We start from the raw sequence: 20,120 nt of genomic DNA, 5'->3' as shown, positions 1-20,120 counted from the left end.
ATATCAGATACTTATTCTATTTAGAACTAGTGCTGTTATTATGCTGTCAAGCTCCAAGTAGGACACTGGAGTAATAGGTCATCTGATATCTAACTGTTTTGAGAAGTGTTGTAAACAATGCTGTATTGTATTTGCTATAATCACTGATTAAGATGCTGAATTATACTTTAGGTAACTCTATTTTATTTTATAAATGAAACTGTTAATAAAAATATAACATTTATGATAAATATTTACAAATAAAGTCCCAATTATACAAAATGTTTGTTTTGGGAATGTACATACAGAGGTATCTTCAAGCACAGTATTGCAGTTTTAAAAAACATAGTACATAAATATGCAAAATATGTGACAATATGCAATATCAAATATGATGTGAAACTAAATGTATTCATTTTCCTTTGAGACAATTTTGCTCATTACAAAAGACAATTTTTGAATAATATAATCCAGTCAAATATAACCTTGCAATTTCAGCACTGAAACTTGACATAACAGTATTCAATCTGGAGTAGATCACATTTGACATAGCTTCCTAGTGTCTTCACGGTTCTCTCTACTGAACTCCTCAATTGTTATAGTGCTATCTCCAGTCTAGGAGGATCTATGGCTGGTCCACAATTAGAAGCATCTAGTTGATTATATTCTTCTATTAAATCTGTCAAAGATGAAAGGGCTTCGGAGAAATTGCTCTGTTCCATCCCATCAACATGCAGGTAATGATGAAGGTGAGCCTGCAAGAGAAAATATTTTAGTCATATATATTAACTGGATAAAATGAAACAAATAAGAGGATTGTTCAATGCTGCAAGTCTGTTTTCCCCCATACCGAAAAGCAAGTTATAATCTTGATATGAGAACTTGTGTGAAGAATGTATGAAATACGCATTTCATAGTCTCTTCAGAGTCCAAGTACAGCTGGGAGAGAAGCCATCATTCAGTACAGGGTTTCAAAGGACTATTCCTTGCCCCCCTCCCCCTCCCCAATCCCATGAAATTCATGGGGGTCACCATAAATAACCAGGTGACTTGGAGCACATACGCACATTTAGTACCATGTTTCCAATAATGAGTATAACACCTATAAGTACAAAAGAATTAGGTAAAATAAATTACTATTTTTTCCATGGCACACCTTTTTCTTGTACAGCATCATGAATCTTTCCCTGAGTTCTATGAAAGTGGGTTTCACACAAGTGTTATTGGCCAGCGCCAATAAAGAGTGGGAATGGCCTACAGGAGGCACTGAACACAAGCCAGTTTTCCATCCCTCTTGATTCCAGGAGACAAACCGAAGTGATGGCTTCATCCTGCAAACAACAAATCTGGAGTTCACAAAAAAGGCAGGCAATAAAGTAAGCTCTACACAAAGCAAGAACATGAATGGCAGAATTGATTATAGTCAGTCCCCGAGTTACAAACCTCTGATATACAAACCACTGTTAGTTAAGAACAGGCGAGTAACAAGAAGTACAAGAAATCTACTCCCAAGAACGGGAATTCATTCCTGGAAGAGTTATCATAGGGAAAAGGAGTCTTAACTGAAACTTTATCATCAGTTCTTGTTTCCACAACAAGTATTCAAAATCCAATTACTCCAGGGACAGAAAGTGAGGTGAAATCTTCTGAACTGGGGCACAGACAGCAAGACAAACTCCACAGGGGTGTTAATCCTTTCCTATGCTATCCAAAGCACCCCCTCTTCTCTCTATATATATTTCTGGCTGTAATTACACTTAAAAATGTATCTGTTTCAACTTATATACAAATTCAACTTAAGAACAAACCTACAGAACACTATCTTGTTCGTAACTTGGGGACTGCTTGTATATGTCCCTAGTAATGCTTTCATATGATTTCACTAGAAAGCCACCACATTGTTAAATACAATTATTGATTCTTCTAAATTGTGTTCCATTAAAAGACAAGCGTATGTTGGAGTAAAATGTCAGTGGGATTCCTAGGGATGAGATGCTACGCTCCATGAAAAATCGTATGCAAATCTAGTAGCACTATATTTTTTACAAATAAATCTATTTCAAGAAAAATTAACTAAACTGCATAAATCCCTCTGGATAATTAAGAACATGATTCTTCACCCACGGGCACAACCATGCGTGAAGGAAAGGATTAACAGAAGCTTTAGTCCTATGAACAAACACCAACGATGAAGGTCTGCTATATAAACAGTTAATAATTCACTCTCTTAATATATATTATGTGCAAACCTTTCAATGTTTCTACGAAGATCTGAAACTTGTACATTTCCTCTGACTAGGAGGGCACAGGCAAGATACAAGCTGTGTTTTGGATCAGCTCGTAACAGCTGGTGATCTTTGCTAAAAGCATCTGAAAACATTTGGTCCAACCTAAGAGAGAGAAAGAACAGCCCACAGTACTTAACAATATTAACCAAAAACACAGCATTTGCCCAGTAAGCAACTTCTGGATATGTGCCAAATAAAACTAGAACAGTAGCTCTACATAGTTTGAAAAATATGCCAATTTTGCTGCGGTGGCTTTGAATGACCACAAGATAAAAACAACAAATAGTCCAGTGGCACCTTAAAAACTTACTTTTTACAGAAGAGGACAGATTCCGCTCAGTTATCTTTCTTTTTATGGATATTACTATGGAGATTCAAATTCATCCACAGATAGAAAGCAGCTGTCATTCATGTCATATCAAACAAAAACAAAAGATTGCTAGATTGTCAGGTGTCACAAGAATCTTCCTTGTTTTTTCTGCAACAGACTAATATGGCAGCCCCGTTGCAAACTGTAACAATGTCAAACAAAATTACCCACCTTCGTGGAGGTACGTTAACGTCTGCCAGTGTATACAGAGGTGTCAAGCTGGAAACCAGATAATGAAGTTTTGGAAATGGAACCAAATTCATGCTGATTTCATTAAGATCCATATTAAGTGAGCCTTCAAACCTTGCAGAGCTGAAGATGATGCAGGTAAAACAAGATTTTTTAAAAAGATACTGATTAAATTCTTGGTCATTGAAAAAAGCAGATGAAAATAATAACTCTTTATTATTTTGAATATTTAACTCATACTAGTAAGTCATACAATTTTCTATAATTGTCACTAATATTTTGGGATTGATAAAGGTACTTGGCCTAGAGAGGCTCCTAACCACCTGTTTTGGTGAGTGCACAAAATGCATGCAATAAGGCGGGCATCTTCAAACTGTGGCCCTCCGGCTGTTTGGGCCTCCAACTCCCAGAAGCCCTAACAAGCTTGTTCAATTGTCAGGAATTCTAGGAGTTGAAGGCCTAAACAGCTGGAGGGCCGCAGTTTGAGGATGCTTGCCATAAGGTTAAACCTTCTCCTCCTTTTGTTGACACATCCCATCCTGTGAAATTAGCATCTTCTGTCTTCAAATGAAACAACTACTATGATTGATTTGGAAAATTTCCAAGGCTATTTTCAACAAGATGTTTAAAAAGTATAATAATTATTTATTTTAGGAATAGAAATGTCAAAATCTTACCTTGTCAAGTTTAACAACAAATTTGCCACAATATTATTCATGGCATCAAATGGTTTCTCCCGATTATGTTTTATTCCACCTGCACTTGAAGTTATCAAGCTGGTTTGCTTTACAGTTGATCCTAGCTTTCCACAGTTGGTCATCTGATTAATTTTGCTAACTATATCAAATAAAGACTTAGATGGAAAATGAAAAATCTTGTAAGAAATCCAATGTGTAAAGTAAACTACTTGCTGTACAATTCTATGTATGTCTCTTCAGAAAAAAAGCTACAATAAGATCACTGGGGGTATTTCGGCAGTCTCTAAGACAGGTGTGGGCAAACGTTGGCCTTCCAGATATTTTGGACTTCAACTCCCAGAAATCCCAGCCAGCTTACTGGGTGTTAGGAATTGTGGGAGTTGAAACCCAAAATACCCAGAGGGCTGTTGTCCATGCCTACTTTAAGATTCTCTGTTATTTGTGGTTTTCAGTATTAAAAATGTGTTACATTTTACGCTTTCTCTGTTTAAAAAAACATATCATGAAACATCCTCCTTGCTCCATTATTAAGTGAAGTAGCTCACAGAAAGCTCTGGCATAGCTTGGTCCATGAGGTCTGAAGCAACTGAACGAATAAACTGAACGAATCACTTTTTATTTATACTTCAAATAATTGTCTAAGTGGGACTCAAGAATGATGCACATCTTTTCAGTCAAGATTTATCTTTTGTTTATTAAAAAATGTAAATTGCTCACTTGAAACCAATATTTTAACTGACAATAACTCAGAGTATGTAGTCATTTTAACCTTTACTAAAACATTTCTTTAGTAAATCTTTTTTGGAGAGAAAAGCGGGGGATAAATAACAACAACAATAATAAATCTTATCACAGCATGAAAGCAACACTGCAGAACTATACTCCCTATACTTCATTTTCATGACACTACAGATACTTACTTCATTTTCAATTGGCAATACACAGTCTGCATGGTCAGTGAGCTCTTTCATAGCCAACACGCTGTTATAAGGAGATGTAATGACATCATCTTCACGAGATGGATAAACTGAAGTAACAAATCTATATACCTCTGGAAATTCTTCCTCAAGCACTTTTAGTATAAATGTACCAAGCCCAGATCCCGTTCCTAGAAGATGGAAAAAAGTTACAAAGATAAGAACCCAATTTCTTCTATTTTCCCTTGCTACTTTTGATTCCTTATACATTGTAAAAATTAAAATTTTTAATTATGTTCCTCATGCTGATATGTTTCTATTCTAGGCTTTCATGTACAATGACTGTTTCTCATTAGAGGAGTATTCTTTTATTATTCTGAAAGAGACACTAGGAAAGAAAGAATCTGAATGACTATGTCTTAATACTTGTTATTTAGTCTTTGTAAAACCACAAATAAAAGGAGCAGACCAAAGTGAAGGGAAAGGCACCCCCTGTTCTAGAATCATAATGGAGGAGCCAGTAGGGAATGCGAATGGAGGCTGAAGGAATAATCCAGTAGACATGGGTTAATCCCTGAGTGAGTCAGGAATCTCTAAATATTCCAAACCGCTCAGAGACCTATTGCTCAAATGGATGTTTATATTAGCCATATTATATTTCTCATCCTCTGTTACCTGCAGACTCAAGGTCTTGGAGGAGCTTAATAAAACAAATGCTTCTGCCGGTTGCCTCTTCTCAGAAAGCAAGTGGCCATTGTCTGAAATGCTGTTCACTTTATTCTTTCTTTTCTTGTTTATTAAATCTGAAGCCATGACCAACCTTTGTTGAGTCCTGTCTCAACTGTTGAAAATACATTTAAAAGACTAAAATCCACAAAGAAGGTAAGAGAAAGGCAAAACTCAGTTGGCTAAGGCAGGATTTAAAAAAAATGAGTGGAAAGTGCATGAGGGGAAATGGCTGCAACTGTTTGGAATATTCAGGATCAAAGCATGAGAATCACTGCTCTAAAGGCATTCCAACCCATATGATCTTGAAAGCTAAGCATGGTCATTTCTGGTTAATACCTGCATGAAAAACTGTCACTGAATACAAGGTGCTGTAGGATCTATTTAGAGCAGTGATTCCAAACCTGTGGTCCGTGGACCACCAGTGGTCAGCAAGAACTAAAATATGGTCCGCAGCCTCACCGTTATTACACCGCTGCAACGAGAGCGACTGGTCTCGCAAAACCCTCTTATAGTGCTAAGGCTTCTTAAATATGGTTTTCTGTGGGCAAGCAGATGGCAACTACGGCATGGCTTATCTTCTGCATCAGAAACTAGAGCTGATGTGGACTTTCCAATGCAATTTTCTAATTCAGCTCCCCAAATAACCAAACCGAATCTAAAGTTGACCAAAAACTGATTCGTAACCCTATTGGTACTAATGTTGGAGAGTGGTCCCTGGTCAAAGCAGTCCCTGGTTTTTTTTAAAAAAAGGTTGGGAACCACTGATTTAGAGGAAATAATTAGTAAAATAATATTTGAGTATTCCCTGCCTAAAACATTAATGGGAGCGCCTCAAGTTGACAGGCAAATTGAAGGCACATACATATATACAACTAATTAGGGTTACCATTCCTAATAGCCTTTTAAAAAATATTCCTTTTGTACTAAATGAAATGATCCTGAGTGCTTCTCTATTAATTTGAAACACTTATGTTCTTCACATATTTGTATTTCTGGGTAACTACTTTCATGATTGTTTAGTTTCCTTCTCTTTCATGGCTGAAGCTAAAAGGATGGAACAATACTTACCCCCTCCCATGGAATGAATGATAAAAAAACATTGCAGACAGTCACAATGCTCAGCAGTTTTCCTCAGTTTTTCAACAATTTGGTCTCGGAACTGGCAGCCATATATTTGGTGGCCCACTGCCCTGAAATTAGGAGATTTTAAAAGTATCCTGTCCTATCAATTTACCTCTTAAAATTTACATTAATATACAGATCTAGCCAAGTGAAGCCACGCGAGATAGAGTTAGTATTCTTCCCCATCTTTTTGGAGCCTTTTAAATAGGGCCTGGATGGCCATCTGTTGTGGGTGCTTTGATTGTGCTTTTCAAGTATGGTAGGGAGTGGGACTAGATGACCCATCTAGTCTCTTCAAACTCTAGGACTGCATGATTTCTCTTTCTGTTTTTATATTTGTATTGCAAAATTTTATTGACCAAAGTGGGTTTTAATTTGCTTGATACTTTTCCTGAGAATGTTTATTGCAACAGCCATGTGGATTTGAGAAGTTCCCTATATTTGGTGTGACAAATCCAGTGGTTACACAAGACCCCTTGCACCACCATCAAGGCCATAGAGCAGTAGTGCAAAACCTGGCCCTCCGGGTGTTTGGGCCTCCAACTCCCAGAAATCCTAGCCTGCCTGTCCAATGGTCAGGAATTCTGGGAGCTGAAGTCCAAAACACCTGAAGGTCCACAGGAGTTTTGTGCAAGCCTGCCACAGAGCCTCACTGGACTTGGTTATAGTGCCTTGAATTGCCCTTTAGTAGCTTTGCTTGAACAGTGATTAGTAGTAGGACTTGGGGTAACTAGATCCACATAGTATCTCAGTTTACATTTTGAAATGTGAAGGACTTTCTCCACTAAATTTATGATCCGAAGTATTGGAAGATTCTTAAGTGATCCAATCTATATGTTCCAACTAAGGTAATGATAAATTTTGGCACCATTATTAGTTTTATGGCAATTTTAGTCTGTATATAGAGTCTGTAGTTCCAGGTACACACAATGATGCCTTCCAGAGGTAGACATCTTTTGTGTTATTAATAAATAAACATTTGCCATGATTCAGCTGATTTTCCCTAATGTAATTTTATGGAATTAATTCCTGCTGTGTGTTTTTTAGCTAGCTTGCAATTTTATTTACAGATGCATAATTAGAAAGTTGTTAAAACTACACTCTGTTTTGCTGATATGTCTGATCTATCTTGTTCACAACTTCCCTTTTCATTATCAAGCCACTTAAAAGCATTTTGAAAATTAAGTTCAGCTTGATTTCTTTAACTGAAAGCTCCATATCCATTTTTCTTTGGTCAGCTGTTGATATCTCTCATTAGATTACTGTTTAAACTAAAGAAGCAGCATTAAGAGCAGATGACTGACATCGGACCCTGGATCAGCTGGACTCTTCCTTCCCCCACTCCCAAAAGGGCTGTTTCCCACCAACTGCCTTGTGGGAAAGATTCCAGGAGAGAGAAGCAGACAGGCAAAGTCAACAAGAGGCTCTTGCTCTTTTTCCAACTGGACCTTCTAAATCCCCAGAGCCATCGTCTACCAGCTGTCCTTTGAGAAAGATCATGATTACCAGTTATATGCTAATACCATTTATTGTGGTTTTAAAAATATGTGTTATGTCAGCAATTAGTCACCTTAGAAGGATTTGCATCTTGAAATACAGTAAATGACATACATAGACTTAATAGTAAATATTAATACAGTCAGTTCTCCATTTTTACTGGTTTCACGCCTGTTGTTTTGAAGAAGAATCAGATTCACCCAGTCAAGGATGATGTGTGGCCTGTTCCTCCTCTTTGTCCTGCTTGTTGTGAGTCTCTGTTCTGCTCTGCTCGCTTTCTCCCTTCCTTTCTGGGTGAAATGGAGATTTACATCATGCATGTAAGATGAGGATCCAGCCTCACATCCCTACCCTTACTATGTGGAGCTGGATTCTCTTCTTCCTGTGCTTCTGCAAAACTCTGTTCTACTCAACAAAGGAAGAGGAGTACCAGGCAAATAGAAACATGTTGCAAACGGAAGAGAAGCCAGGTGTATGGGTTTTCCACTTTCATGATGGAACTGCACCCCTCACACCTGCAAAAGTGGAGGGATGACTTTATATAACACATCTATTCATGAACATGTATGTATGAATAAATGCAAGTTAATCGTTGTTCATTTTTATCCCAGTTTTCTCCCATGGGTGGGATTGAAAGCAGCATACAAAATTTAACACACAAATACACAAATATACATCAATACATAAAATACATAATGAACTAAAACATCATCAGCCAATTTTTAAAATAGCCCAATCTGAATACCCTTAAGCCAGAAAGAGTGCTATGCTCATGTTTTGATTTGTTAGTTTGAACTTTAAAGGTTCTCTTCATGGTAACAATAACTAAATGCTATTTTAATGGGCCATACCCAATTGTACAGCTATCTACAGAAGGCTCATTGAAATGAATTAGAATAATCATTTACATAGTTCAAATGATTTCATTGGGCCTACTCAAGCTGCAACTAAATCGGGATTTAAGTTCAATGTGCTCATTTATTCTAAAGGGATGAAAAAGACAAAAGGCATATATCACACTTTTAGTTTCTTTTAATTTTCTCTAAGACATTCCTATATGAAGAGTTGGTGAAATAGAATTTTATCCTTACCAGTTGTTTCCTGAGCCAGAAACATCTGTGATCAGCTGCTTACTATCAAAGAGATCTCTCAAAGGCCCCTGCAGAATTTCATTGACAACACCCTCTTCCATGTCAATCAGCAAGGCCTAGGGTGAAATAAAAATAATTTAAGACTCACACAGATTACTTGTTTATAAAATGCTACATAAAAATTAAAATAGGACATAAAATGATTTTCACTGAGCCACTGAAAACAAAGCCAACTCCAGAAAAAAAACATGTCCTAATTTTTATGCTCAACATTTAATGCATATATGCAATACAAAAACTAAAGTGTCATTTTTATACTGACAAAAAACTTCTTCCAAATAAAATTAGGATGAATACTGCTATGCTCACTAATCTTTTCGTGAATGCTATGTGTAACAGTTATTTTCAATCTTTTCTCATCCAACATGCTTTCTCATCTTTGTTCTTTGAAGTGTCTCTGATTAGCCTTCACAGTGCTAAATAATGGCATTCATGCCAAAAGTACTTTAGCAGCAGCTAAATGTACATTAAATTAAATGGGGCTGTTCAATCAATGCTAATGCAAAACAGAATAGTGTTTGCTTTTTCTTTACTAGGTTATGGCGACATTTTAAATGTAGAAGTTGCATCTGTTAGCTGTTCTGCAGGAAGGAGGACACTGGATTTGCCTAATTTGAACACAATGATGCTTTCATTAACTGCATTCAGAAAGTGTGGATATAATAACTGGGTTTAGGTAAAAAATGTCAGTCTAACAGTCTGTCTGAGCATAGTTCTTACTTGAATGAGAAACATGTGTGAATATTTTTAGTTCCCCTTCAACGCTGAAAGAGGTATCTGTCATTAAGGGATCTACAACACTATTGCATTGCTTGGGCTTGTAACCCATTTCCTTAATTCCCTTTTCTGTTAAAATATACATTATTGAAAATCATTGGGTAGAGTCCAAATTTAGTCAGAGAGGATCCATATTTAAGTTGTAACTGTTGCATGCCTTTAAATAGTTTTCAATTTATGGAGACCCTAAAGCAACCTATCAAATCTTGTTTGCTTTTCCCTTTGTCTGAGAGAATGTGATTGGCCCAAGGTTGCACAGTGAGCTAATACCTCAAGCAGGCATTTGAATCTTAAATCACTAAACCACATAGACTCGTACGCAGTCAATTTAAATTAAAGGTAAAGGTTACCCCTGAAATTAAGTCAAATCATGTCTGACTCTGGGGCGTGGTGATCATCTCCATTTCTAAGCCGAAGAGCCAGCGTTGTCCGTAGACATCTCCAAGGTCATGTGGCCAGAATGACTGCATGGAGCGCCGTTACATTCCCATAGAACCGGTACCTATTGATCTATTCATATCTGCATGTTTTCGAACTGCAAGGTTGGCAGAAGCTGGGTCTAGTTTGGGAGAAATTGAGCTGACTCCGCTCCCCAGATTTGAATCACCATCCTTTTGGTCAGCAAGTTCAGCAGTTCAGCGGTTTAACCCACTGCGCCACCAGGGGGGCAACTTAAATTAGCAATCAGTAATTCAAGTCTCATTGATATTAACACATCCACTTGGGATCAAATTTAAAAATTATAGTGTATTATTCTCCACTCAAGTGAATCTGACTTTTTTGAGATGTCTTGTTTTAAATGATTATAGTATTTTTGTTTTTGCATTTTCATCTTTGTCAACAGATGCAGAAGTTGTACTGAGGTTTGCACTTAAAGTGCTGAATGGTGCTATACAAGCGCAAAGGAAACCCTAACCCTAACCTAATGTTCAGAAGGAATATTGCATTACAAAGAAACGTATCACTGTGCTCATGAACTGCATTCCTAAATTAGCAGTTTCCAAGCTATATTTGCTCTACAGTCCAGAAACTCTACATTCAGCTTCTATAAATATCCCTTTAAATGGGAGATAGGCTGAGTTTTTAAAATGAAACCTAAAATTTTAAGAGACATATCACAGGCAAATAAAAAGTATAAGGGTCAACATAATTATAGATTTTCTCCTTACCCGGGCTTTTAAGGAACATATTTTTCCTCTACACATGTCAGCACCATCACCATCTGTTCTACAAAGGGAAGAAGTTAAATTAATGAAAAATAATGGATAAGAACCACACATAAAATGTCACGATATTGACCTTTTCTGTTAAGTTTAACATTAAATTATAAATCGAAAAATAGATTGAAAACATGGAAATACTATTTCCGTTCATTGTCAGAAAAGCTTGGTGGGAGCAGGGACATGGGTGTGGAGGTCGGGATCCTACATACGGACAAATCATTAACTGGATCTCAGGATACACTGTGTAATTTTGTTAGAATGCACTGTAGAGAACTCTGAGCCTTATTTTATCATCTGTTACAAACAGAAAAACCACTTTTTTCTCCAGCACAACATAACAAGTAAACCTATGATTACACACACATTTATTTTTCATTTATTTTGTGCATTTCTACCCTGCCCTTCTCAACCCCCCGAAGGGGGGGGGGGGACTCACGGCGGCTTACAAAAGGCACAATTCGATGCCAACAATACAGATAATAAGCTAAAATATATATCAGCAACAATTAAAACAATCCAGTTATACATTATAACTAATAAAAGCAATCTAATGATCAATGTTTGCCAAGCTCAAGGTCCGTAAATTCATTCCGCATTGTCATAATCCTATCCAATTCTAGTCGTCAATGTCCTTTGTCTGTCTGCCAGATTACCCAAAGGCCTGGTCCCATATCCATGTTTTTAATTTCCTTCTGATGCAACCCATCAGCAATTCAAGGTGGTATAGCAGTCCTCTGCAAGTCACACACAAGTTTGGGAATTTGTTAAAGTCAAAATGGAAAGATGGCATGATCTTCTACATCTGTACTAAGACATTCCCCTAATCTAATGGAAGACTTAGAATGAAAACTGATTCTGGCTCCAACATAATAACCAAGCATCAGTGCAACATAAAAATACTACCTATTTTCTGGGAACTAACACCTTTCAACTACATGCCATACTTCTCAGTAGGCCCGACAAATGTATGTGCTCTCTGACTTAATAGTAGTTAGGGCATAACAGATTAATACATCACAGGAGAAGATACAGAACAATGTACAGCATTATTCACACTACAGCTTTGCAAAGGTTACTGTAGCAGAATTTGTTGATGAAAACCAAACTTACCTACTGTTCACGTTTCGAAAGAAACTGCTTAATGCTTCATCATAAATTCCTTTCTGAAAAAAAAGTCGTAATGTAAATAAAAACCAATGGATTATATAAATGCTTAGCCTTCCAACACATGAAAAAATAAATTTCTTTTCAGATTATACACCAAGTCCAAAGATCATTTTAGTTCAAAGTTCTGTCTGCCATGCAGACAGAACCCTTGTATACCCTTTTTTATTGGAGAAGACACAGCAAACATAGTGGAAGGTCAAAATGGTGTATAAGCCAGGCATCCTCAAACTGCGGCCCTCCAGCTTTTTGGGCCTCCAACTCCCAGAATCCCTAATGAGCCTGTTCAATTGTCAGGCATTCTGGGAGTTGAAGGCCAAAACAGCTGGAGGGCCGCAGTTTGAGGATGCCTGGTATAAGTTCTAGATTTTGGTCAGAATGTTCTAGAGCAGACATGAGCAAACTTGGGCCCTCCAGGTGTTTTGGACTTCAACTCCCACAATTCTTAACAGCCTACTGGGAGTTGTGGGAGTTGAAATCCAAAACACCTTGAGAGCTTTTGTTTGCTCATGCCTGCTCTAGAATGTCGTCTCATTTTTTCCTACTTTCATGACTCAGCGTTTTTGCTGCTTTGCCATCAGTGCCCTCAGACTTAAGATCTAGCTATTTATTCCACACTGCCCTCTCTGGCCGAGTCGAGCGGTGCAAGTTACATCATCGCACACAACTTGGAATATTGTGTTGACAGCCAGTGGAAACCCAGTTATTGCCTTTATTGTACCATCTCTTCCCATTAACATCTCCATCATCTCTTCTGGACAGCCAAGAACAACGTGGGACCTGACTACTGGCTGCCGGCTTGTTCTTCACGGGGCCAAGAAGCTGGGCTCCCATGATTTTGAACTGACTGTCCCTGACTGAGTGACCTGGATTTTATCTACAGAGACATTAACATTGAAATCAGGACTTCATGTCTCTCTGTGCTGACTGATACTGTGTAGACCTTTTGTGCTGACCTCTTTCTGGCGTTAACCGATACTGTGATAGACCAACTTGTGCTGACCACCACCGTGTTAACCACCTCCGGAAGACAGAAGACTTATCCGCGTTTTTACATCAACCGTCTAGAGTTACATCTTGAATCATAATAACCTTATTCTCTTAATAGTGTGTTTACATATTGCCAACATAGTACGTTCCTTGACTACCGTTTGCTGCTAATTTGATATAAGAACACAATACAACACTTAAGGCGCCTGCCTAACTGCTGCTAATTGCACTAGCACTTATATCCTCCTTCCCAACCCTCTATGCCGCACTTTAGTTAGCGTTGAGAGCGAGACTCGGGTATTGCTGCACTTTAAGATCTTTGCACTTTATAATTTACCCAACGGCACGTAGTGGCGCTGTGACTGAGTTGTGTTGCTGACTGTGTTGCACTTTAAGACCCCGCACTTTATGAACTGCCCAACTGCTGTGGCTGGAACGCGGATCATCATCTGATTCTATTATTATCCATGTGGTTCCCCATCCCCCTATTTGTACTGTCCCTGTTATTACTGACCAGTGGAAGGGGCAAGGGAGGAAGTGGGCTGGAGCCTGTGAACAACAATGAAGTGGGGAGGGGGGGAGAAAGGGAAACAAGGGAGTTGGCAAGGGCCAACAAACCAAACAATTAGCAATACAGAAACTAAGACCTTGGTTTTGGGCAGCGGCATGGAGGGGGGGAGGTGTTCCGCGAGCCGAGGGCCCCCCATAGAGGTCGTGGTGGGAAGGAGGAGATGCGGGAAAAGGAGACCTCAAATTCGGCCTAATTCGGACCGCTTACCCACATTAATAATCCCAAACCGGCCTCCTAAGGTAAATTGGTGTAACCAGGTGAGCGAGCCCTCTAGATTGAAGGTGGTGCTGTTGAACGCCAGATCTGTCAACGGAAAAACGACCTTCATCCAGGACTTAATCCTGGAGGAGCGGGCAGATCTGGCGTGCATCACGGAGACCTGGCTGGATGAAGCTGGAGGCGTAAACCTCAACCAGCTCTGTCCTCCAGGTTTCTCCGTACAGCACCAACCGAGATCCGGAGGACGGGGAGGCGGGGTCGCAGTAGTCTACAGAGATTCCATCCATCTGACCAGGAGTCCCATCCCGCAGACCACAAATTTTGAATGCGTCCACCTGAGGGTGGGTGACCGGGACAGAATAGGGATTCTGTTAGTGTACCATCCACCTCGCTGCACTACAGTCTCCCTACCTGAGCTAGCGGGGGTAGTCTCGAGCCTGGCGTTGGAGTCTCAGCGGCTTCTTGTGCTGGGGGACTTCAATATCCATGCCGAGGCGACCCTCACAGGAACGGCTCAGGACTTCATGTCTGCCATGGCAACCATGGGGCTGTCCCAACAAATATCTGGCCCCACCCACTGTGCTGGACATACATTGGACTTGGTTTTCTGCCAGGGTTGGGAGCAGGGTGGCGGTGTGGAGGAGCTGTCTATCTCTCCGTTGCCATGGACTGACCACTTCCTGATCAGATTTAGGCTTACTGCGCCCCCTAACCTCCGCAAAGGTGGAGGACCCATTAAGATGGTCCGCCCCAGGAGACTTATGGATCCAAATGGATTCCTGACTGCTCTTGGGGATTTCCCCGCCACCTCAGCAGGTGACCATGTCGACGCCTTGGTCGCTCTCTGGAATGGGGAGATGACCAGGGCGATTGACATGATCGCTCCGGAACGTCCCCTCTCAAGTAGCCGAGCTAAACCAGCTCCTTGGTTTACTGAGGAGCTGGCAGTGATGAAGCGAAGGAAGAGGGAACTAGAGAGCGTGTGGCGCTCGGACCCAAGCGAGTCAAATCGAGCACGGTTTGTGTCCTTTCTAAGGGCATATGCCGCGGCAATAAAAGCCGCAAAGAAAACTTTCTTTGCGGCCACTATTGCGTCTGCAAAAAACCGTCCGGCGGAGTTGTTTCGGATTGTCAGAGGTCTTTTAACTCCTGCCACCTCAGGCGGGAGCCCTGACAATTCGGTCACGCGCTGCGAAGCATTTGCTCGGTTCTTTGCAGACAAAGTCGCCTTGATCCGCTCTGGGCTGGACACCATGTTAAATGCAGTCTCCGAGGATGTGACACGAGCACCTGCTTGTCCTATTTTGATGGATTCCTTTCAGTTTGTGAAGCCCGAGGATGTGGACAAGATACTCGGAGGAATGAGACCCACCATGTCCATCCTAGACCCCTGCCCATCCTGGCTTCTAAAGGAGGCCAGAGGGGGATTGGCTGAGTGGGTAACGGTGGTGGTTAATGCCTCCCTTCGGGAAGGCAAAATTCCAGCGAGCCTAAAACAGGCTATTATAAAACCGCTGTTGAAGAAACCATCATTGGACCCCACTAAATTGGACAACTTTCGGCCTGTTTCCAATCTCCCCTTTTTGGGCAAAGTCATGGAAAGCGTGGTGGCCTCACAACTCCAGGTATTCTTGAGAGACACGGATTATCTGGATCCGGCACAGTCTGGTTTCAGACCGGGGCATGGTACCGAGACGGTCTTGGTCGCCTTAGTGGATGATCTGCGCCGGGAGCTAGACAGGGGGAGTGTGTCCCTGTTGGTGCTCCTGGACCTCTCAGCGGCCTTCGATACCGTCGACCACGGTATCCTTCTGGGGCGCCTTGCGGAAATGGGTCTTGGGGGCACTGCGTTGCAATGGCTCCAGTCATTTCTGGAGGGCCGCACCCAGAAGGTGTCATTGGGGGACTCCTGTTCAACACCACAGCCTTTGACCTGTGGAGTTCCTCAGGGTTCTATACTGTCCCCCATGCTGTTTAACATCTACATGAAGCCGCTGGGTAAGATCATCCGGAGTTTCGGGGTACGGTGTCATCTGTACGCAGATGATGTCCAACTCTGTCACTCCTTCCCACCTGCTACTAAGGAGGCTGTCGAGGTCCTGAACCGGTGCCTGGCCGCTGTAATGGACTGGATGAGGGCGAACAAACTGAAATTAAATCCAGACAAGACAGAGGTACTCCTGGTCAGTCGCAAGGCCGAGCAGGGTACAGGGTTACAGCCTGTGCTGGATGGGGTCGCACTCCCCTTGAAGGTGCAGGTTCGCAGCTTGGGTGTGACCCTGGATTCATCGTTGAGCCTGGATCCCCAGGTTTCAGCGGTGACCAGGGGAGCATTTGCACAGCTTAGGCTCGTGCGCCAGCTGCGCCCGTACCTTGGGAAGTCTGACTTGGCCATGGTGGTACACGCTCTGGTCACATCCCGCCTTGACTACTGCAACGCTCTCTACGTGGGGCTGCCCTTAAAGACGGCCCGGAAGCTTCAGCTAGTCCAGCGCGCGGCAGCCATGTTACTAACAGGAGCAGGACGCAGGGAGCACACAACGCCCTTGTTGTTCCAGCTCCACTGGCTGCCGATCTGCTTCCGGGCCCAATTTAAGGTGCTGGTGCTATCCTACAAAGCCCTAAACGGTTCCGGCCCAAAATACCTTTCGGACCGCATCTCGGCCTATGAGCCCACGAGGACCTTGAGATCGTCTGGGGAGGCCCTTCTCTCGATCCCGCCTGCCTCACAGGCACGTCTGGCGGGGACGAGGGATAGGGCCTTCTCAGTGGTGGCCCCCCGGCTGTGGAACACCCTCCCTGTTGACATCAGGCAGGCGCCCTCCCTTATGTCCTTCCGGAAGAGCCTGAAGACCTGGCTTTTTGAGAAGGCATTTAACTAAATGCTACAGTAACTGGAAATGACAACTGGAACGGAATGTAGACTACGAGATTGGTTATGATTCTATGTTAAGATGAAGTGGATTGTTTTAGTGTAGTTGGATGATAGTGTATTAGTGTTATGTTGTTGATAGTGTCATGGTAGTTTATTGTATAATATGTTCGTTGTGTGTTGTACACCGCCACGAGTCGCCCTAGGGCTGAGAGCGGCGGTTAACAAATGAAGCAAATAAATAAATAAATAATAAGGGTGTGCAGCGTAGTCTGGCCTCTTCCCACAACCCGCAGGCTAGGGAAAATGTCCTCTTCCTTCTGCCCTTGTATGCTTGGGGCTCAATTATAAGCCTCTATCCTTTTCCAATTTCAGTATCATTACTTGAAATTACTTCCCAGCCTTTTACAAAATCTCATTACAGGGTAATAAAAACCTCAGTTCATAAATCTTCCTAATAATAAGGAGCGATAGAGCGTTTCCAATAAACCATAAATCGCAGACCTAGTGTTTTATGATGCGACTTTTTTTTTTTGGAAAAATGGTAGTTCAACTACGCACCTATTAGGAAGGGGATGCAATCTGTACCGGCATTAAGCAAAAAGCTGCAGTTACGAATAAACCTCAATGCTGAGTTTGACACGCCTAAGTGGCCAGGCAGCTAGCTAAGGACTTCTACTTTTTCATCTTAGTGTGTGCTCTGTGTATTGAGACCTCTCGCTCTGATTGTGTGTCAGGAGAGATGTGTGCTTGGCAATTTCCCCCTCTCTTTTGAACCCTAGAAGAGATGGAGTTATAGAGTAGCTAGGACCCAGTTCTTTACTATTAAGAAATGTAGCTATTTTTTGGATAAATAAACCTTTTGTGAAGATTGAACTCTGGATCTTTGCCTCCTAAGCTTAGCATTCTTTACAGCCACATGGCACTTCACACTCAACCATAAGTAAAAGAAACCAGAATTCTTGAGCCATTGGTAAAAATAAAAATATCAATCTCTTTGTCTTTAAACAAAAATTAAAAATCAAATTTTAAAATCAAAATCATTGCTTTTGATTACAGTATTTAAATATTGTCAGTTTATGGTATGGTATAACATGGGGTATAACATTAAATCACTTAATAATAACTCTCAAGCATCCAGAAACTACATTTACTCGGCATCTACCAATCTCCATGGGTGCCGATTAGCTGAGAACCTTTTGGTATTTATTTCCTAGGAAAACCAAGGTTTAAACCCAGTCAAAATTTGGGAATCTGCCAGGAAACATTAGACAGCTGTATATAGGGTGGGAAGGGAATAACAATGCATTATTTTATGATACGATAAAACAATGGAAAGAGCTGAACCACAGCAGTGGTCCAAAAATGCGGCAAGGAGCAGCTATGGAAGAGCTGGGGCGCCTCGCGGTGGTTTGGAGCAGCCACGGCACCCTCTGGAGACACACACATCCCCAAAGGAAAAGGAGGACAAGAGTTCTTTCTTCCATCCTGGACATTCCAGATATACAAACTCCACTTTCTTAGTGTCCCAAAAACCTCGCAACCTCTGAGGATGCCTGCCATAGATGCAGGCGAAACGTCAGGAGAGAATGCTTCTGGAACATGGCCACACAGCCTGGAAAACTCACAGCAAGCCAGGAGGAGGCTTTTCCCACCCACTTGAGGGCTCCACCCTGTCCCTTTCGTGAACCATGGATATGATGGGCGGGACGAGAAAGCGGCAGTGGTATTTCTCAGTGCGGTGAGCGACAGGCTGGGCTGTGGTTTTAAGCAAGCAGCCATTTTAAGCACGCGCCCCACTCGAACGGGGCTGTCACGAGGAACAGCGCGAGGACGCACTCAACCCCCGCCTGTCTCGACTTCGAAAGGAGCGTGGCCAGAGGGCTGCTCAAAGCGTCGCGAGCGCGCACTCTACCCCCCCCCCCCCCGCCTGCCAAGCTTTCGGAAGGGGCGTGGCCAGTGCGACATCTCACAAGACGGGCGGGTGAGAAAGGGAGCGGTTAAGGAAGCCGCGCGCCGCCAACGTCACTCAGGCGTCGTGGGCGGGGCTTGGTTACCTTGTTAACGGCCGAATGTTCACGCAGCGCCAGGTCCCAGAAACGGCAGCCTATTTGGTTCCCGCATTGGCCCACTGGGAAAGGAAAGAGCGGGAGTCAGTTAAAGGGACAGTGTCTATTTTTGTTTCCATGTCTGGGGCTGTCAGCTTACCTTGAACCACCACGGATTGAGTCATGGCTGCCGTTCGTGCAGGGATAAGGAAACCACGTTTCTACGGGCAACTGGTTCTCGGAAGGCGGGCCTAATGCCTGTCCAAGAGAGAGCGGCTCGCTTCCGAGGGGCGAAGGGCGTGGCTGCGGCTGTGGGTTCTTCCCCGCCCCTCTTGCTTCCCTTCTCAGCTCCCTTTGTTGCGCCTCTGTTTGCTTCACCGCAGAATGAGAAGCAGTTCCCGCGCGTTTTGGCCCAAGAACGGGAATTTAGGCGCCAAGCTGTTCATGCACCCGCCTCTTGCCATAAGCATTGATTCTTGCTTAAGCGGCTGGGGGATGAAAGGAAAAGGCCTGAGGCTGTTAGGAATGGTGGGAGCTGGAGTCCAAAACACTTGGAGGGAGGGCCCAAGTTTGCCCATGCCTGGTCCAGATCCATCAAGCCACGTGGGAGCCTTTGTGGAACAAACTAATCATTGATAAGAGGCGGGTGCATGAACAGCTTGGCGCCCAAATTCCCGCTCTTGGGCCAAAACGCGCGGGAGCTCCATTGGTTGCCGTTTATCTTCTGGTCCCAAAGGTGCAGGTTATCACCTACAAAGCCCTGAATGGTTTGGGACCTGCCTACCTTCATGAACGCATCTCCTACTATAAACCTGCATGGTCTATTCCAGGGGTCCTCAAACTAAGGCCCGGGGGCCGAATACGGCCCTCCAAGGTCATTTATCCGGCCCTCACTCAGGGTCAACCTAAGTCTGAAATTACTTGAAAGCACACAACAACAACAACCCTATCTCATCAGCCAAAAGCAGGCCCACATTTCTAATTGAAAAAACTAAGTTTATATTTGTTAAAATTCATTTTAATTATTGCATTGTTTTAAAGTGTTTTTTGCACTACAGATAAGATATGTGCAGTGTGCATAGGAATTCATGTGTTTTTTTTCTCGAATGATAATCCGGCCCTCCAACAGTTTGAGGAACTTGGACCTGGCCCTCTGTTTTAAAAGTTTGAGGACCCCTGATCTATTCGATCCTCTGGGGAGGTCCTCCTTTCACCCTCACCTTTATCACAAGTGTGACTTGTGGGGAAAAGGGAGAGAGCCTGCCAAATAGCTTAGGCCTTTTATCGGAATTTTGGCCCCTAGTAGCTTACCTTGC

At 42.3% G+C, this 20,120-nt stretch overlaps 1 protein-coding gene across 3 annotated transcripts; it reads right to left on the bottom strand.

The window, feature by feature from the left end:
- Nucleotides 1–221: 221 nt before the first annotated feature.
- TUBE1 (tubulin epsilon 1) lies at nucleotides 222–19,201 on the bottom strand. Of its 3 annotated transcripts, XM_060753186.2 has the most exons (12): nucleotides 18,965–19,201; nucleotides 18,814–18,887; nucleotides 12,051–12,103; nucleotides 10,887–10,944; nucleotides 8,881–8,996; nucleotides 6,239–6,360; nucleotides 4,445–4,632; nucleotides 3,504–3,679; nucleotides 2,809–2,949; nucleotides 2,229–2,369; nucleotides 1,136–1,310; nucleotides 222–734 (listed from the first exon to the last, which is right to left on the bottom strand). In XM_060753186.2, exons 1-12 carry the CDS (start codon nucleotides 18,987–18,989, stop codon nucleotides 576–578), a joined length of 1,428 nt encoding a protein of 475 aa, XP_060609169.2. In that variant the 5' UTR covers nucleotides 18,990–19,201; the 3' UTR covers nucleotides 222–575. The 3 variants fall into 3 exon arrangements, with proteins under 3 accessions (XP_060609169.2, XP_060609171.2, XP_060609170.2); XM_060753188.2 differs by lacking the exon at nucleotides 18,814–18,887; XM_060753187.2 differs by lacking the exons at nucleotides 18,814–18,887; nucleotides 18,965–19,201 and adding an exon at nucleotides 18,385–18,621.
- Nucleotides 19,202–20,120: the final 919 nt, after the last annotated feature.

This window comes from Anolis sagrei, chromosome 1, assembly GCF_037176765.1.
Source record: "Anolis sagrei isolate rAnoSag1 chromosome 1, rAnoSag1.mat, whole genome shotgun sequence".
NCBI classification, from domain to species: Eukaryota; Metazoa; Chordata; class Lepidosauria; order Squamata; family Dactyloidae; genus Anolis; species Anolis sagrei.
The sequence above is the reverse complement of the archived record's forward strand: the minus strand, read 5'-3'. Positions and strand labels throughout refer to the sequence as shown.

Coding starts and splice junctions, on each gene's coding strand:
- TUBE1 (XM_060753186.2), bottom strand. CDS start 18,989: ATGACTCAATCCGTGGTGGTTCAAG. Junction 18,888..18,964: donor TCAATCCGTGGTGGTTCAAG/GTAAGCTGACAG, acceptor TTCCTTTCCCAG/TGGGCCAATGCGGGAACCAA. Junction 6,361..8,880: donor TCTGGCTCAGGAAACAACTG/GTAAGGATAAAA, acceptor TCCTAATTTCAG/GGCAGTGGGCCACCAAATAT.